Source organism: Cajanus cajan, chromosome 1 (assembly GCF_000230855.2).
Source record: "Cajanus cajan strain Asha chromosome 1, NIPB_CcT2T_4, whole genome shotgun sequence".
In the NCBI taxonomy this organism is placed as follows: Eukaryota; Viridiplantae; Streptophyta; class Magnoliopsida; order Fabales; family Fabaceae; genus Cajanus; species Cajanus cajan.
The window spans coordinates 87,043,154-87,059,101 of NC_138517.1; the positions used below are offsets into that span (position 1 = coordinate 87,043,154).

The window sequence follows — 15,948 nt, forward strand, 5'->3', positions numbered from 1 at the left end:
GAAACTGACATGAGAGACCAAGTCAAGCATGCCCACAATTACATAAGATCCCTCCTTTTTATTTTTATTTTTTTAACCGCTGTTCGATTAACAATAGTTAATTACCAAAGTACGAACAATTTTTTTCTTAAAGAAACAACTAAGAAAATTGATATATAAAGTAGAAAAGGAAATGTCAATTACTTGACTGTACAAGGTAAGTTTTAGGGTATGATGACACGTGTGCACTGCCAAGTACTCCTCGCTTTTGATTCTTTGAATCCATGACGTATATATAGAGCTTGCTGCATTTTTTTTAATTCAGATTTTGTATTTAAATACTTGTATATTACCTTACATTTTGTTTTTCGTGGAACTGCCACTTTTTAATGTGGTAAAAGATATAAATAACGAGAAAACAGAAATCAGAAATAAGCCCATTTCAATATTAGTTTTTGTAACAAGGCCCATTTCAGTCTTACAACTTATTTGCTCAAAAATCAAATCTTACAACTTCTTCGGTAAAATAATCATTAAAAAAACATTTCTAACATATAAATATCTAATCAAAATTGAATAGCTATATATATATATATATATGTATATATGTATATATATAAACAATTATTTCTTAAAAGTAATAATTTTTATGATAATCTTTAAATTTGCTTCTGTATTTTTTTAAGGGTAAAAATTAATTACAATATTATTTTATACCAAAATGACTTCTATTTTTAAATTCTTAAAAAAAGCTGACCCATGAAGACTTTGATAAACCGACGAGCACACATGTCAATTAATAATGGATAGTTTCAGCTTAAAAAAAATAACTATTTCTTAAAAATATTAATATTTTTTTTTGTTTTTATTTAAATAAGTCAACTTAATAACTCTGACAGATTTTTTTTAAATGCCTTAAAGCATGATATAAGCATTAAAACAATAATCTTTTTAATTAATTAAATAGGTTTTAATAAAAGTTTTCACCTTAATTATTTAAAAAAAAACTGACCTACTCTTAACTAAGTTTGATGTAGGTTAGGACACATGCTCCTATTGAGTGGTCTATTAATCTATTTCTACCTATATTAATAAAATGCTGGCCACTTCTAATCAATAATACAATTATCTATAAAAAAAAGTTAGCAAATTTACCTCTAATTCACTCTATTATATTTGTCTCTCCAAATCTTTCTTACTTCTTAAATAACGACCTTATAATTTTAATATTTTTAATATTTTTTTAAAAAACATAGAGACATAGTGTATTTTTTACACTACTGAAAATAAATGAAACATACTAATAAAAAAAAATAAGTAAAACTTTTGGAAGTATTTGAAGTAGGGATGTTTATAGGTTAAGATGATTTGTATTTGAGTGAAAATCCAATTCAAATTAATAAATTTTATAATTTTTTTTGTCTAACTCAAACTAAATTAATTTGATACTAAGGATATTCAATGAATTTTCTTAAAAATATTAAATTAAAAAATAATTTTTTTTGAAATAATAGATTTTTTAACATTAACTAAATTTATATATTATAAAAAATTAACGAAATTGATATATTTGTAATATAGTTCCTCTTAATTTCTTTTCTTAATCTACTTAAAGATTTCAAATGTATTATAGTAAGTGAAAATAATATTTAATATATTGTAATATAGTTTCTCTTATTTTTTTTTAAAATTTTTGAAAAAAATGAAATAAATCTATATATTGTAACATAAAAATGTCTACAAAATAATTAAAATAATACATACATATTAATTATTAATTAAATAAAAATAAAAAATTATTAATTAATTAATTAAATTTAAAATTTAAATATATAAAATTAATATCCAAATTAATTAACATCGAATTTAATTGATTTAATTTAAATTATATTATAAAAAAATCAAAACCAATTTAAATTCTTTCCATAAACACCCGAATTTGAAGTGACTATTAAATAAATAGTATAAGGTTAGTCTGAAGTCTGAACTATGTTAAGAGGAAATGACGGAGAGGTCCTGACGGGGGTAACGCCTTAAACGGCAGCGTGAGAAGAATTAGAGGGTGAAGACGGTTATTTCAAAGTTTCCCTCCCCCAGTTTAAACGTCTATCTCGTTTCCCCATTCCCCGGTTTTCATTTTTCATTTTCCAACACAACACAGAGACCATAAGAAGTTGAAGATGATCAAGTTTTTCAATCGAGGAAGGGACACTGCCGCCGATGCCTCGCCGCCGGTCACGCCTTCTTCGTCGCCGCTCACCGGCCCCGCGAGGCCAATTCGTCTTGTCTATTGCGACGACAAGGGAAGGTTTCGCATGGACCCCGAAGCCGTCGCCACGCTCCAGCTCGTCAAGGAACCCGTCGGCATCGTCTCTGTGTGCGGCCGCGCTCGCCAGGGGAAGAGCTTCATTCTCAATCAGGTCTTTTTTCAATTCAAGTCAATGCATGCTTCTTCATTTCGTGTTTAGGGTTTAATAGCTTGTACTTTATAGCCATTGTTCATTAGGATTGTGGAAGAGTGTTCCGTGCTGTTAGAGGCACGTAATAAGTTTATTCGATAGGGTTTAACTCATGGATAGTGATTCGCCGCCAAAATTATAGGTTAATCGTTTATTTTTGTTACTCGTAGTCGATGATTTGATTGAGGAGCGTTTTGTAGATTGTTATTGCCTAACGCTACAGCCTATTGTGGCGTGGAAGAGAAAAAGTTGTGAAGAGTTTCTTCATGTCACTTAAATTCTTTGACATTGAAGTTAAAGTGGAGAAGAGTGATGGCTTTTGTACATTGGGTTTGGAGACTATGCTGCTATCCTGTTACTATCGTGGACGGTAGGACCAAGGCAAGGAACATCTCGTTAAACCATTTTAATGTTGCGTTTTTGGATGTCCAAGAGAAGATAAGGTTGGTTTGAGGCCAACCCATTCTGACAAGGAATTTCATGACGGGCTGACCTTTTTTAAGGTTACCTGGGAGCATCTTTTAGGTGCTGGTAAAATGGTCATGGACGGCTTGTTTGATCCAAAAATGATTCTTCATAAATAACTTCCTGTGCGATGTTTGAGGACATGTTTTGTGCTAAGAAACTATATGTCCCTGAGAATGTTGGATTATCTAGTGTTGTATTTGATTTAGCAAAAGCTTCCTATCTTGATTAAGAATTTACTTCATTATAATAATTATCTTAAAGGATGACCACAGGACTGCATTTCATTGGACTGCAATATTGTAGCTATAACATATTAAAAGCTCAAGGGCTGTTTGTTTCTGGGCGGAGGGTAAGATTAATGTTATCCTGCCCTTGAAGAGGAGAGATTACTTTAGAGTTGGTTGCTTTTCTCTGTAGTCAATATTATGCAAAAGTGCAGGAAGAAGCTTGAGTAAACTTAGCAATATCCTAATCATTACAGACAGATTAAAAATAAAAATAATATTAATATGATATTAGTTTAATTGCCTAACCCATAGTAGTCAATCCCATATAATGGCGTGGAGTGGCTGCCCTCAAAACTTCTGTAGCAGGTAGTGGGATGACTGCTATAATAGATTCATTCTAATTTGTATATTTGCTGAAAAATACAGAAAAAATACATAAAATTAAAAACATGTTCATAATTAGTGATTAAAACTTAAGTTGGCAGAGCAAGGTTTGTTTGCAGAACATAGGCTAGGGCAAAGTGACGAGAAAAGGAGAGAGATGAACAAAAGGGGTCAAACTATTAAGGTGAACAAGCTTATGAATTTGACCCTAAAACGCTATGAAATGACACTGGTTTTAGGGGCTAAAATAAACTTTGACCCGTTACTTACATAGTGCCTGCAACAGATGTAATTAACATTAGCTACAAATTTGGCTGTGAAAGGTGCTGTTCCAGCCTCAATGGCCAGGCGCAATGTGTTGAAGGTTGCAGGGGGCTGCACCCCGACAACATGATAATGTCATTATTGCATGCGATTAATCATGTTGCATTGATCTATCTGTTGGTTGAAGTCTTGCTGGAATAGGCTTGGCTTAGTCTGGAAAAGGGTGCAACTAATCTAACGGAGTAACTATATGGTTTGTTAGAATATAATGTTATTCTTTCTTAGATTGGTTGGATGAAATGAGAAAATCATTGACTGAAGCACTTTCTGATCAAAGAAAGATCTAACTTTTATTTTTAACTTCATAGCTTCTAGGGCCTATTTTAGATTTCTATAGATGCATTTATAAATCTTTATACAGTGTGTAGGTTGTTATGGTGATTTAATTGTTTGCTAATATCCCATCTGCACAGTCAATCTTATGCTTGTATTAGATGAATACATTTTCTGAATGAATCAATGCCTGTCTATCTTGTTTGTGTTATATTTCATTTATTTGCACAGAAGATAACACATTTTTATTTTTATCATTTTAAGGTGGAGTAGCCTTTTCTGTGGATATTTGTTCTGGTGCAATACATATATTTCTCTAAGATTCTGAGTGGCTGAAATGTCATTAGAAGTCAGAACAAATTAAATAATTTTAGTAATTTCATCTTTAACTTTTGTGGTCAAAAGAATACTGCCTTGTAAAATTGTTATGTCATAGTTTGTAGTAGGATGAATCAGGTGTTACTTGATGCGTGAATTACCTTTTAGCGTTCTAAACACTAAATCTCTCTCAGATATAGTATTTGACTATTTGTAACATTGCCTTGTCAATATTGGCGGTCTTTATTTTTTTTTTTTGTTTTTGTAATTTTTATGTTCTTTATGTCCATCAAGCATTTTCTGGTTAGTCAATTTTTTTTATATAAGATGTAAATACTTTGCCTCTTCAGAAAATGTTATTGCTTGTTTTACATCAATAAGAAATATGACTTTTCTTCTGGCATTGCTTCCTCCTCTGCCGTTGGATACGTCTTTATTAGAGTGAAACATGATGAAAAAAGTAGCTGGTAACAGAGAGAAAGTGTGAGAAAGTAGGATAAAATATAGGAGAGAATTTGATAATGATAATAAGTGTTCGATCTTATTTATATGAAATGATGTCTATACAATGTTCTTATTTATAAATTTGAGAGATTAACTTGTTCTATCACACAATTTGACAGGTCAGTTACACTTGGCACACCAACTGGCTTCTAACTAACTGACCATATAGTCATATACTAAGGGTTGGTTTGGATGAAATTTTCCACAAGCACTTTTAGAAGAAAATAAGAAAAATGAATTTAGTTTCTCCAAAAACTAAATTAGCTTATACATAAGTTAAAAAAAATATTCTGCAGAAATATGAGAAAATTTCTACAAGTTAGCTTATCCATAAGATAATTTTAGCTTTTGGAGAATATAATTTGATTTTTTTCTCCTAGAAGTGTTTTTAGAAAAGTTTATCTAAATAAACTCTAATTGCAAGCTGTCACGAGATTCAGTCTCATTTGAGTGACTACTTTGTGCACTGATTACACCAACTGTCTTGTGATAAAACGAATAGACTTTGTTCTCATTACCCTGACCCTCACATTGCAGCTTTTAGGGAGGACTGGTGGATTTCAAGTAGCGTCAACACATCGACCATGTACGAAAGGGCTATGGTTGTGGAGTGCACCACTGAAGAGGACTGCCCTTGATGGAACAGAGTACAATCTCCTGCTATTAGACAGTGAAGGAATAGATGCTTATGATCAAACGGTTAGTTTGGGTTCTCTAAGTAATGGACATATGCTTTCTTCTATTTTATGTCTGTTTGGTCTTCTAATAACTTCAGAATTTGAATATTGATGCTAACTATCGGAGTAATACCATAGTACTTTTTGTATTTAGTTTCTTGCGTATATGTAGGTAGCGTATTTCCAACTGGCAACTGTTGTATTGATGTCCTCTCTCTTTTTTTCCTCAATGTACAGGGAACATACAGCACCCAGATCTTCTCATTGGCTGTCCTTTTGTCTAGCATGTTCATTTATAATCAGGTTGGGGCAGCTTATGGAAGTATATGTATGCATAATTGAGTGTGCTTTTACTTCTATATATCTTTTGGTTTTGACTGTTTAGTGATCAGTTTGTGGGGTCCATCACTGAGCATACAAATTTATTTCCTCTTCTCTCTTGCCTAGATGGGTGGTATAGATGAGGCTGCCCTGGATCGACTTTCTCTTGTCACTCAGATGACAAAGCACATTCGTGTTAGAGCATCTGGAGGAAGGACTTCTGCAGCTGAACTGGGACAGTTTTCCCCTATTTTTGTTTGGCTTCTAAGAGTATGATGTTTAGAAATCTTTTTTCACTGTTCCATTCCATCACATATTTTGGGAAACTTGAAATTCTTATTTGTCTATCTTAGCTTACTTCCGTTGTCTAGTTTCAGTCTTTGCCTTATTTGTCTTTCCTTTTGCTGGCAGGACTTCTATTTGGACCTAGTAGAAGATAACAGAAGAATAACACCCCGTGACTACCTGGAAATTGCTTTGAGGCCTGTCCAAGGGAGTGGAAGAGATATAGCTGCTAAAAATGAGGTACCTTTCTACTTCCTATTTTAGTTATTTATTTATTCATAGAAACTCAATTATTATTGATTCACAAAGCTTATGTATCTGATCATGATCCTTAATTGGAATTTCTTTACTTGATATGAAATGAAATTGATAGAGACAAGCAAAGTAAATGAACAATTTTATTGAATGCCTGAGAATAGGAGAAAGAGTTTTCCTCTAAGATTTTCCCCTTCACAAAGGGTTCCCCCTTTCTTCCAGCCTTTCTAATTCTATGAATGAAATGAATGCTTCAGTTGAATTTCTGGAGTGATAATGCTCTCGGCTGGACATATATTTATATACATTTCAGAATTAATTGCATTTAAGAGTAAATATAAATGGAATTCCCAAAGTACATAATAAGCACTATGCATGAATCCTAGATTTTAATGCAGCAATTCCCAATAGATAAAAGATCCATTTCCAACACCTTCCATCCTTAATATTTATTTTACTGTTCCGCTCTAATTACCTGCTTTAACTTTCCCTAATTGTTTCAACTGTCCCGAACTAACAGTTCTAAATTCTAATTGCCCCTAATTACTTTTCCTTTCCCTTCTCTTCTGTCCTAGCAACTTGAAAACCGAGTCCTAACAAATACAGACAATGCTCAGTTTTATTTTTTTGAAGTGGTGGTTGGTGTTTTCTACATCTCAAAATACATGAAATAATATGGGAAATAAAATAATCAGATAGAGATATTAGGACAAAACTTAGGGGTTGTTTTTTTAGGTTTTCTCGGTGCTATTTAATAAAAACATGTGCAACAATTATTACACATTTTATGTTTTCATTGATGAACTGTTACACTTTGTTTTCATTGGAAATAACTCCAAAAGCACATATGTCTTGTCCGTGAATTTATCAGGGAGGATTGCCCTGTCTGCTTTCTATTGCTTTGAGATTTGTGTACTCTTGTATCCTGTGGCTTATTTTATTTTGTTGTAGTGCTTGCTCTCATTATAAGTTTTTCATTATTATTTCAAAACCAAATGCATTTTGTAAGCTTTTATAGCATATGGGAAATGATGAACCTGGTTTGTTCTCTGGAGTTGCTAATTTTCTGACAATATCAATCAGTAGATTCGAGATTCCATTCGGGCTTTATTCCCAGATAGGGAATGCTTCACTCTTGTGCGGCCTTTGAACAGTGAACATGATCTACAGCGACTTGATCAGATATCGGTGGGTGACATACTAGCTACCATACCCTTGTCATTCATTTTGTTGTCTCTTTGAGTCGAAATCTTCATCTTCAATATGCAGTTGCAAAAATTACGGCCTGAATTTCGATCTGGCCTAGATGATTTGACGAAGTTTGTTTTTGAGAGAGCAAGGCCAAAACAAGTTGGGGCAACTATGATGACAGGTCCTGTGTTGATTGGTATCACTGAATCTTATCTGGATGCTCTCAATCATGGTGCCGTGCCAACAATTTCTTCTGCCTGGCAGGTCTGTATGTTGATCATTAAATCAAGATTCCAGACTGTATGTCAGAAAGGAACGTGAATAACACATCATGTCATATCATAAAATAATTCTTTAATGTTGGTTACTGATGTTTCCAATTTTGGCCATATGTGGTGTATAATGAATATATTTTCAGAAACATTAATGGTTCATACTATAATATGATTTTTAGACAGCTGATATCCTGTTGTATTTTTACCATCTTTTATTTTGTTTGAGATTGTCATTATACTTTTTAAAGTTTTGGCCCAGGGCATCCTCGTGGGTTGATGTAGTAGTTAGGCACATTGCGCTTACATGTTGTTGTGAGGATAATCTATGTGGTGGAGAACCTGTGTTCGATCTCTGCAGTGTGTAAAAATTCCTTGGGCCAATGACAGTTACAGTATTGGGAGCATGATTAGTCTCTATCTAGCTTAGTGTGCTGGGGGAACCCGTGACAGGACCAAAATATAAAAAGAAAAGCTTTGACCCAGGAATTCGAGATCGTGGTCTCTCCCACCCAGAACTAATTCTCACCAATTAAGTAGCTTCCCCTATCATTTGCTGCCTCTATTTATATCAGTCTAACTAATTTCCTATTCTAACAAAACTCTCAACTAACAAGGCTAACTAACAGGGGCCATCCTAACATGATTATTTATATAGCTTGTACATGGGACATATTTGTTATTTTCACAACAACCAGCCAAAATTTTATCTGGAAGTGGAAAGTTCTTCTGCAGTTGAAATTGAAAACCAGGAAATTTCTTCACATCAATCTATTGTGTACTGCATTCTTCTATGCCCTTCCTTTTACTGCGAATTTCTTTTTTCTTGCTTGTGAACTTATACCTGTGAGGATTCTGTATGTGCTTCTTACCAGTTACCACGTACATGAAATGGAAGTAAAATATAAGTTAAGACCAAAATGTTTCAAACATAAATTCCTTAGTTTTCGTTTGCCATTATTGTTGTTGATTTGCAGAGTGTTGAAGAAGCTGAATGTCGTAGGGCATATGATTCTGCTGCCGAACTTTATATGTCCTCTTTTGACCGCACTAAGCCACCCGAGGAAGTGAGTTATTCAAATTGAATGTTCATTATATATATATATATATATATATATATATATATATTTATCTATTTTCAAATACAATGCTTGTAGGTTGCTTTGAGGGAAGCACATGAAAAAGCTGTTCGAATTTCAATGGCAGCCTTTACTGCTAGTGCTGTAGGGGTTGGTTCAGTACGAACAAAATATGAAGGCACGCTGCAGAAATTCCTCAAAAGGGCATTTGAGGTATTGAATATTCAAAATCATTTGAATGCAATTAACTGATAAAATTTTATTTGATAGAAGTTATATGCACATAAGAGTAGATATAAAACATTTGTTTGACTTGGGTATCTCATAAACCCAACAATTTAGTCTCCAATTTTGGATAGAGACATGAGAGAACAAAATACCGAAAGAGGCAAGAACATTTCTGTAATGTACACTGAATGGCAAACAGTAAAAAAAGAGAGAATTCACCTTCCACAAGGGTTTACCTTTCAAATAGTTTCCCTTTTTCAACTAAGCTGCTCAGTTTCTCAAATGCTAACAATTCAGAATGAAACCTCTTCTACTCTCTGCTATTATTTAAGCTAAAGCCAATATTCATACAATGCTAACCACAGAATCAATTTTGACAGAATGCCTAAGTGAATATTTCTAGGAAAGGAAGACTGGAACAGAAAATAGAGAAAAAGAAAGATCAGTTCTATGGTGTAGATTGATTGTCAAACAGAAAAAAGGGAGAGAATTCTCCAAGGGTTTCCCTACAACGAAGGCTTTCCCTTTTTACAATTGAGCTACTACATGGTTCCTCAATGTTAACAATTCTGAGTGAATCCTCCTCTACACCCCTTTGTGTGCGTGTGTGGTAACAATTTTTCTCCCTTTTATTGTGGAGTGTACACTCTTGTTACTATTTGCTTATAATGTTAAAAAATTCAGTTGCCTTCTGTAGGCAGCTTATTATAGGTAATCAGGATATTTGGTCTTTACTCTCTAGTTTTGTTGATAGAATAAACTGGCTTCTCTAATTTAGAGAAGTTTTAATCTCTTTAAACTCATAAACTACTTGCGCACATCCCCTGGCAAAATTATAGTGTGCTGCAACTGCTCATCATTGGACTAATTTGAAAGGATTTAGGTCCTACTGGGATTACTTGTGTGGTTTCTGTTCCAAATAGATATTTCACATAAGGTGGATAAGGCTCTATATAGTCCTGTTTATTATTAGTCTTTTTGTTTCTATTTTAATCTGTAGAATTTGGTAGCCTAGCAGTGGCTTGGTTTTGAAGGAGAGCCTTGGGAGGGGAATTCTCTCCTTTTCTATCAATGGATCACTCAATCAGATTAGACTTGTTCTTGCTTGTATGTCTGTTCAGGGTTGTTTAGATCCTTTTCCTTCTTTCCTTATTGGGAAGCATTAAAGAATTATTAAAATGATTTTTTTTTTTTTTACCTTTGACTAACTTGTGTATAATTCTTACACTAGCTATTTTAATGGGTGTCTTATTTCCTGTTTGGGGGATTGGCTAATATTGTATGTTATGCTACTAATTTATTGGCTTTGGACAGGATTATAAGAAGAATGCATATATGGAGGCTGATCTACAATGCTCTAGTGCCATACAGTCTATGGAAAAGAGGCTGAGGGCGGCTTGTAATTCTTCCGAAGCAAAGATAGATAATGTTGCCAAGGTAATTGTTGTTTTGGTAAATGCAAAAACTTATTACTCTACTTGTATTGCTCTGTTTGTTGGTTCTTGTTTACTGAAAATCTTTTTTATTTATTTTTATTTTAATTGTAATTGGAGATATCTTGTGAACATTGTTGGAGATAACTAGGCTGCATGAAGGCTTAGTGGGAAGGTGGGATAATAATTATCTGAAATTTATTTCTGCCTATTTCCTTCCCCCTCACCTTTCTGCTGCATTCTGAAACACTAAAATGTGCTATATATGTATATGAATATGAATTGGGATATTTGTTTCTGGTTTCTAGATGAGTTTATTCCTTTGTTTTAAACATTAAGGAGCTGAAACAAGAAACAAACTTATGTCAAGTTAGAAGTCTTGTGAATAGAGAAGCAGCTGTATATGTAAAATGGGTTTTCTTTCAACTATACATAAGGTATGTGCCTGTTTAGACCAAAAAAAAGGTTCACTTATGAAGCCAGAATAAAAGTGATTATTTCTCTAAAACAAGGTGAACTAAACAAGCAACATGTCAAATGTAAATGTGCAAACATAGAAGAAACATAAGTTTTGTTTATTCTACAGGATAGCTGATAAAAGCAACTTTACAGTGTTATTTTCTTCTTAATTTGGCTGTACTTGGGACACTTGTTTTAAACAATTTTTTAACCACTGAACTTCCTCTGACTTTAGATTGAAGAAGATAATATTCAAAGACTGTTTGTGAATGAAAAGCTCGAGTGAAAATGCACTGAGTGTCGGGAGATTTATAATATAATGATTACAAACTAATAACTAATACATAATGCAATTTTCTAGAGAAGGATAATTAATTCTACCCCTACTTCCTAAGTTACAATGTACCTATGCTTCTTTAGTTAGTGGAACAATTATTATTATTATTAGGCAATTTCCAACACTCAACACTCCCTTTGTCTATGCAATATTTGTTGAGGATTTGTCTATACTTTTTTTGTTAGTGCTGCCACTGTTTTGAAGTTTGACCTCATTAATTATTATTCGCTGATCCGGTTATAGCATTAGCACCTCCTTTGCATCACTTATGTGTCCCCCAGATAGAAACCTCAAATAAAAGAAGGAAACATCTGATGATTTTATAACACCTTATCACAGAATATTGACTCAGGTTGCATTTTTATATGCTTTGCTTTGGCCCCTTAAAGTTTTTGATGCACTTTGCAATGCAACATGTGAAGTTATAATCATTAATTGCAAAATCTGTGGCCTGAGATTGTGATAACATTCATGTAGATATATGACAAAAATCATTAAGTTGTTAAAATTCACTTCTTTTATGATTGGTGGCTATAATAATTCTGCACTGTTCTCTCTAAAGTGCACTCATCACTTTATTGTCTAATTCTGTTTGCTTAGCAACTGTTGTCAACCCCCATACTACAGTATCATGCACATTGTTTAGATTTCTTCATGAAGACGATACTTTATTTTATATAAAACTTTATTGCTTCTGCTGTCCTGAAGAACACAACAGAAACAATTTAGTTAGGTGATGTCTTCATTCTTTTGGGCTATCTAAATGATGTCTTGATTCATTTAAAGTTATCAAGTTTTTCTTTAATCTGTTGTAAAATGTAAAGTAAATGTAATCATCTCTCACCTGACAGTTTGCAATTGCAATTCATGATAAGCCATCTTTTGCATGGAGATCATAAAAGGAAAAAAATGACAAAGAACTGATTTACGTTATTTATATTCTTCCTTTTTGCATAATGTAGGGTGGCTTTATTGAAATGACAAACTGACTTGATTATATATCCCTGATGCAGGTTCTTGATGCTCTTTTATGTGAATATGAAAAATCCATTCAAGGTCCAGGGAAGTGGCAAAAACTTGCTGTCTTCTTGCAACAAAGGTTTGTCAGCAAATATTGTTTTCAATTGTTTCTTTAAAATTGAATTCTAATTGTTTACTTGTTGGTGACACTAGTTTTGAAGGGCCAGTATTAGACCTGACCAAGAGACTCATAGATAAAGTTGAATCTGATACAAGTTCTCTCAATTTAAACTGTCGAGTGATTGAAGATAAGATGGCGCTACTTAATAAGCAGCTGGAAGCCAGTGAAAGTGGAAAGTATGAGTATATTAAACGCTATGAGGATGCCATCAATGATAAGATGCAGCTAACTGATGAATATATGAATCGCATAACTGATCTGCGGGCTAGCCGTTGTTCTCTGGATGAGAGATATTCTAGCTTATCAAAAGCATTGGATTCTACCAAGCAAGAATCCATGGATTGGAAAAGAAAATATGGACAAGTTTTATCACGGCAGAAATCTGAAGAAGATCAAGCTAGTTCTGAAATAGCAACTCTCAAGTCTCGTAGCAGTGCTGCTGAAGCAAGGTTGACTGCAGCAAGGGAGCAATCTCAGTCTGCTCAAGAGGAGGCTGAAGAGTGGAAGCGAAAGTATGACATTGCTGTTAGAGAAGCAAAAGCTGCCCTAGAGAAGGCAGCAATTGTACAGGAGTGCACAAACAAGCAAACACAATTTAGAGAAGATGCTTTAAGAGAAGAATTTTCTGTCACTTTGGCTGAAAAGGTAAGCTCTCTCTGATGTTCCTGCACTGCACTTTAGCAAATCTCTGGTTACCTAGCATTGCTATTTCATGAGGTTCAATGCGACACAAAGATGACTGGCATATCTAGTTTAAGCCTATTAATGTTTTATAATATGAATGGGATAGAGAATGGAGTTCTTATTTATTTCCTCGTTGATTTATACAGGAAGATAAAATAAAGGAGAGAACTGCCAAAATTGAGCATGCTGAGCAGTGTTTAACAACTTTGAAGTTGGAGTTAAAGGTAAGATTCATGCTTTCTAAGATAATTCAAGAAAACTGTTTTATAAACTCTTTTGCTTCCACTTCCACTTCCACCTTCATATGATTAGAATATTTGTCCCACCGAGTAATTCAAAGGCTCTCAGTAAGACAAGATTTGTATTATGCATGTTAATGTTTATAATGAATTATGTTTTTTATTTGATAGACCCAAAAAAATAAAATAAACTGATAGTTGGAATTAGAGTATTAGGAATTCTTAAGTGTATGAAGTGCCATGTTTGGTATTTTAACTGAATAACACTTGGTTTAAACAACGTACAACAGAGAAACATTTTTTCATACCTGAAGCCAATTTGGATACTTTTTCGATTGATATTTTTGTATTATAATATTGAACACATGTTCGCCGACCTTTTGGGTTTCAATACCATGTTTGACTCTAGAAATGTGTGCAGGCTGCTGAGTCAAAAATAAGAAAGTATGAATCAGAAATATCACCACTGAGGCTTGAAATTAAAAGGTTGACCGAGAGATTGAAAACTGAAAATGCCAGGGCTCAGTCATATGAGAAGGATGTAATGGTAATTCAACAGGATATTATCCATCTAAAGGAGAAGTTCAAATCTGAGTGCAAAAAATTTGAGGAAGTCCAAGAAAGATATGAAAATGCTGAAGAAGAAGCTGCAAGGGCTACTGAAGTAGCTGACATAGCTAGGGCTGAAGCAGAATTGGCTCAGAAGGAGAAGAGTGAGATGCAGAGGCTTGCAATGGAGAGACTGGCGCATGTTGAGAGGGCTGAGAGGAAAATTGAAAATTTGGAGAGGGAGAAAGATAATTTGGAAGATGCATTGCAAGGAGTGAGGGATTCAGAGAAAGATGCACTTCTTAGGGTTTCAACACTAGAGGAAAAGGTGGAACAGAGAGAGAAGGATATAGATTCCCTTTTGGAGAAAGATGGAACACAGAGGAGAAATAGCACACAGATTATAGATCAACTTTTGGAAACAGAACGTGAAGCATGTGCTCAGGCAAATAGCAGGGCTGATTCTCTCTCTCTCCAGTTGCAGTCTGCTCAAGCCAAAATTGATTTTCTCCATCAAGAGCTGACTAAGTTTCGACTGAATGAAACTATATTGGACAGTGAGCTAAAAACTGCCTCTCGTGGAAAGCGTTTGAGGGTAGATGATGATATAGGTGTAGATTCTGTTCAGGATATGGATTCAAGCCTTAGAATTTTAAGGGGAACCAAGAGATCTAAGAGTACATCTAATCAACTTAAGTTCACGCGTCTGGAAGATGTTGGTTCCATTGATGGTGATGAAGATAATCGTAGTCAGCAAACACTCGAGGAAGATTATAAGAAGTTTACAGTCCAGAAGCTCAAGCAAGAGCTGACAAAACATAACTACGGTGATCAGTTGCTTGAGTTGAAGACTCCAAACAAGAAAGCTATCCTTGCTCTGTACGAGAAATGTGTTCTTCAGAAGTCATAGCTGTTCTATTGAGGACTTATTACCGGAGAAACTAAGCATGTAATCACGTCCACCAATTGAGGCGTCTAACATGGGTGTTGGCCAACAAATTTCATTTATGCTATGGTGGCTGGCTAGCATCTAGACCGAAAGTGCTTTGTTAATTCGATTTTTCAGTTTTAGTGCATTATTATACTGGGCGTTTACGTGGCTGGCTAGCAATGACATCAGGTTGGCCAAAGATATGAAGGTCTGGTCTTTTATTTGTTAAATTAAAAGCTTGAGTTGGTTGTATTCAGTAGGCTTTGTATAGCTGTATTAAGCGTTTATTTGTAAGTTAACTCTTCCAACAAAGGATATTAGATTAGTTCTAAACCATATATCAAGACCAGCCTTATTGATTGTGCACCCCTTTTGTTATTGAAGAACGGATTAAAAGGAATTTGGTAAATGTTTTATAAAATACTCTAAAATCATGTGCAAATCTCATCCGGAGAATTATTTAGGCTTAATTGTATTTTCCTTCGAATTTTCACTATGTCATCAATTTTAAAACAGGACACAAAGGAAGTATTAAGTTTAATTTTATTTTGTTGTATAATTTTATAATATGACTGATACTTTTATAAATAATGTTTAAAGAAGGAAAATTGTTAACTGAATCTGTAACAGTGGAATATATTTGCAAGTAAAATAAAACTGTCATTAAAAACCTTTGAACTCGTGATTCTTCCTTATCTAACCTTTGAATTCAACCGTTCTTTGAGGTAGGTAAAACGATTTTCCTTAAATTCTACAACTGTTACGATAAAGTGTAGAAATACATTTTTCGATTCTAGGGCTAAAGAGATATAGTAAATGGATATAGTGGATATTTGAATTAAAGTTTGCAAAGATAAATTTGAATTTACTTGATTTTGCAAATTGAGTTTACAAAAGCAATCTTGATATTACTTTCAAACTAAATTAAATT

General features: G+C 33.8%; 1 protein-coding gene across 1 annotated transcript; it reads left to right on the forward strand.

Annotated features, from left to right (window-relative positions):
• The first annotated feature begins 1,867 nt into the window (after positions 1-1,867).
• Positions 1,868-15,383, forward strand: LOC109811574 (uncharacterized). The gene is made up of 14 exons (XM_020375355.3): positions 1,868-2,399; positions 5,474-5,635; positions 5,851-5,916; positions 6,061-6,204; positions 6,346-6,459; positions 7,561-7,662; positions 7,744-7,929; positions 8,915-9,004; positions 9,095-9,229; positions 10,559-10,681; positions 12,487-12,572; positions 12,647-13,259; positions 13,445-13,522; positions 13,959-15,383. Exons 1-14 carry the CDS (start codon positions 2,160-2,162, stop codon positions 14,994-14,996), a joined length of 3,177 nt encoding a protein of 1,058 aa, XP_020230944.2. The 5' UTR covers positions 1,868-2,159; the 3' UTR covers positions 14,997-15,383.
• The last annotated feature ends 565 nt before the right edge of the window (positions 15,384-15,948 follow it).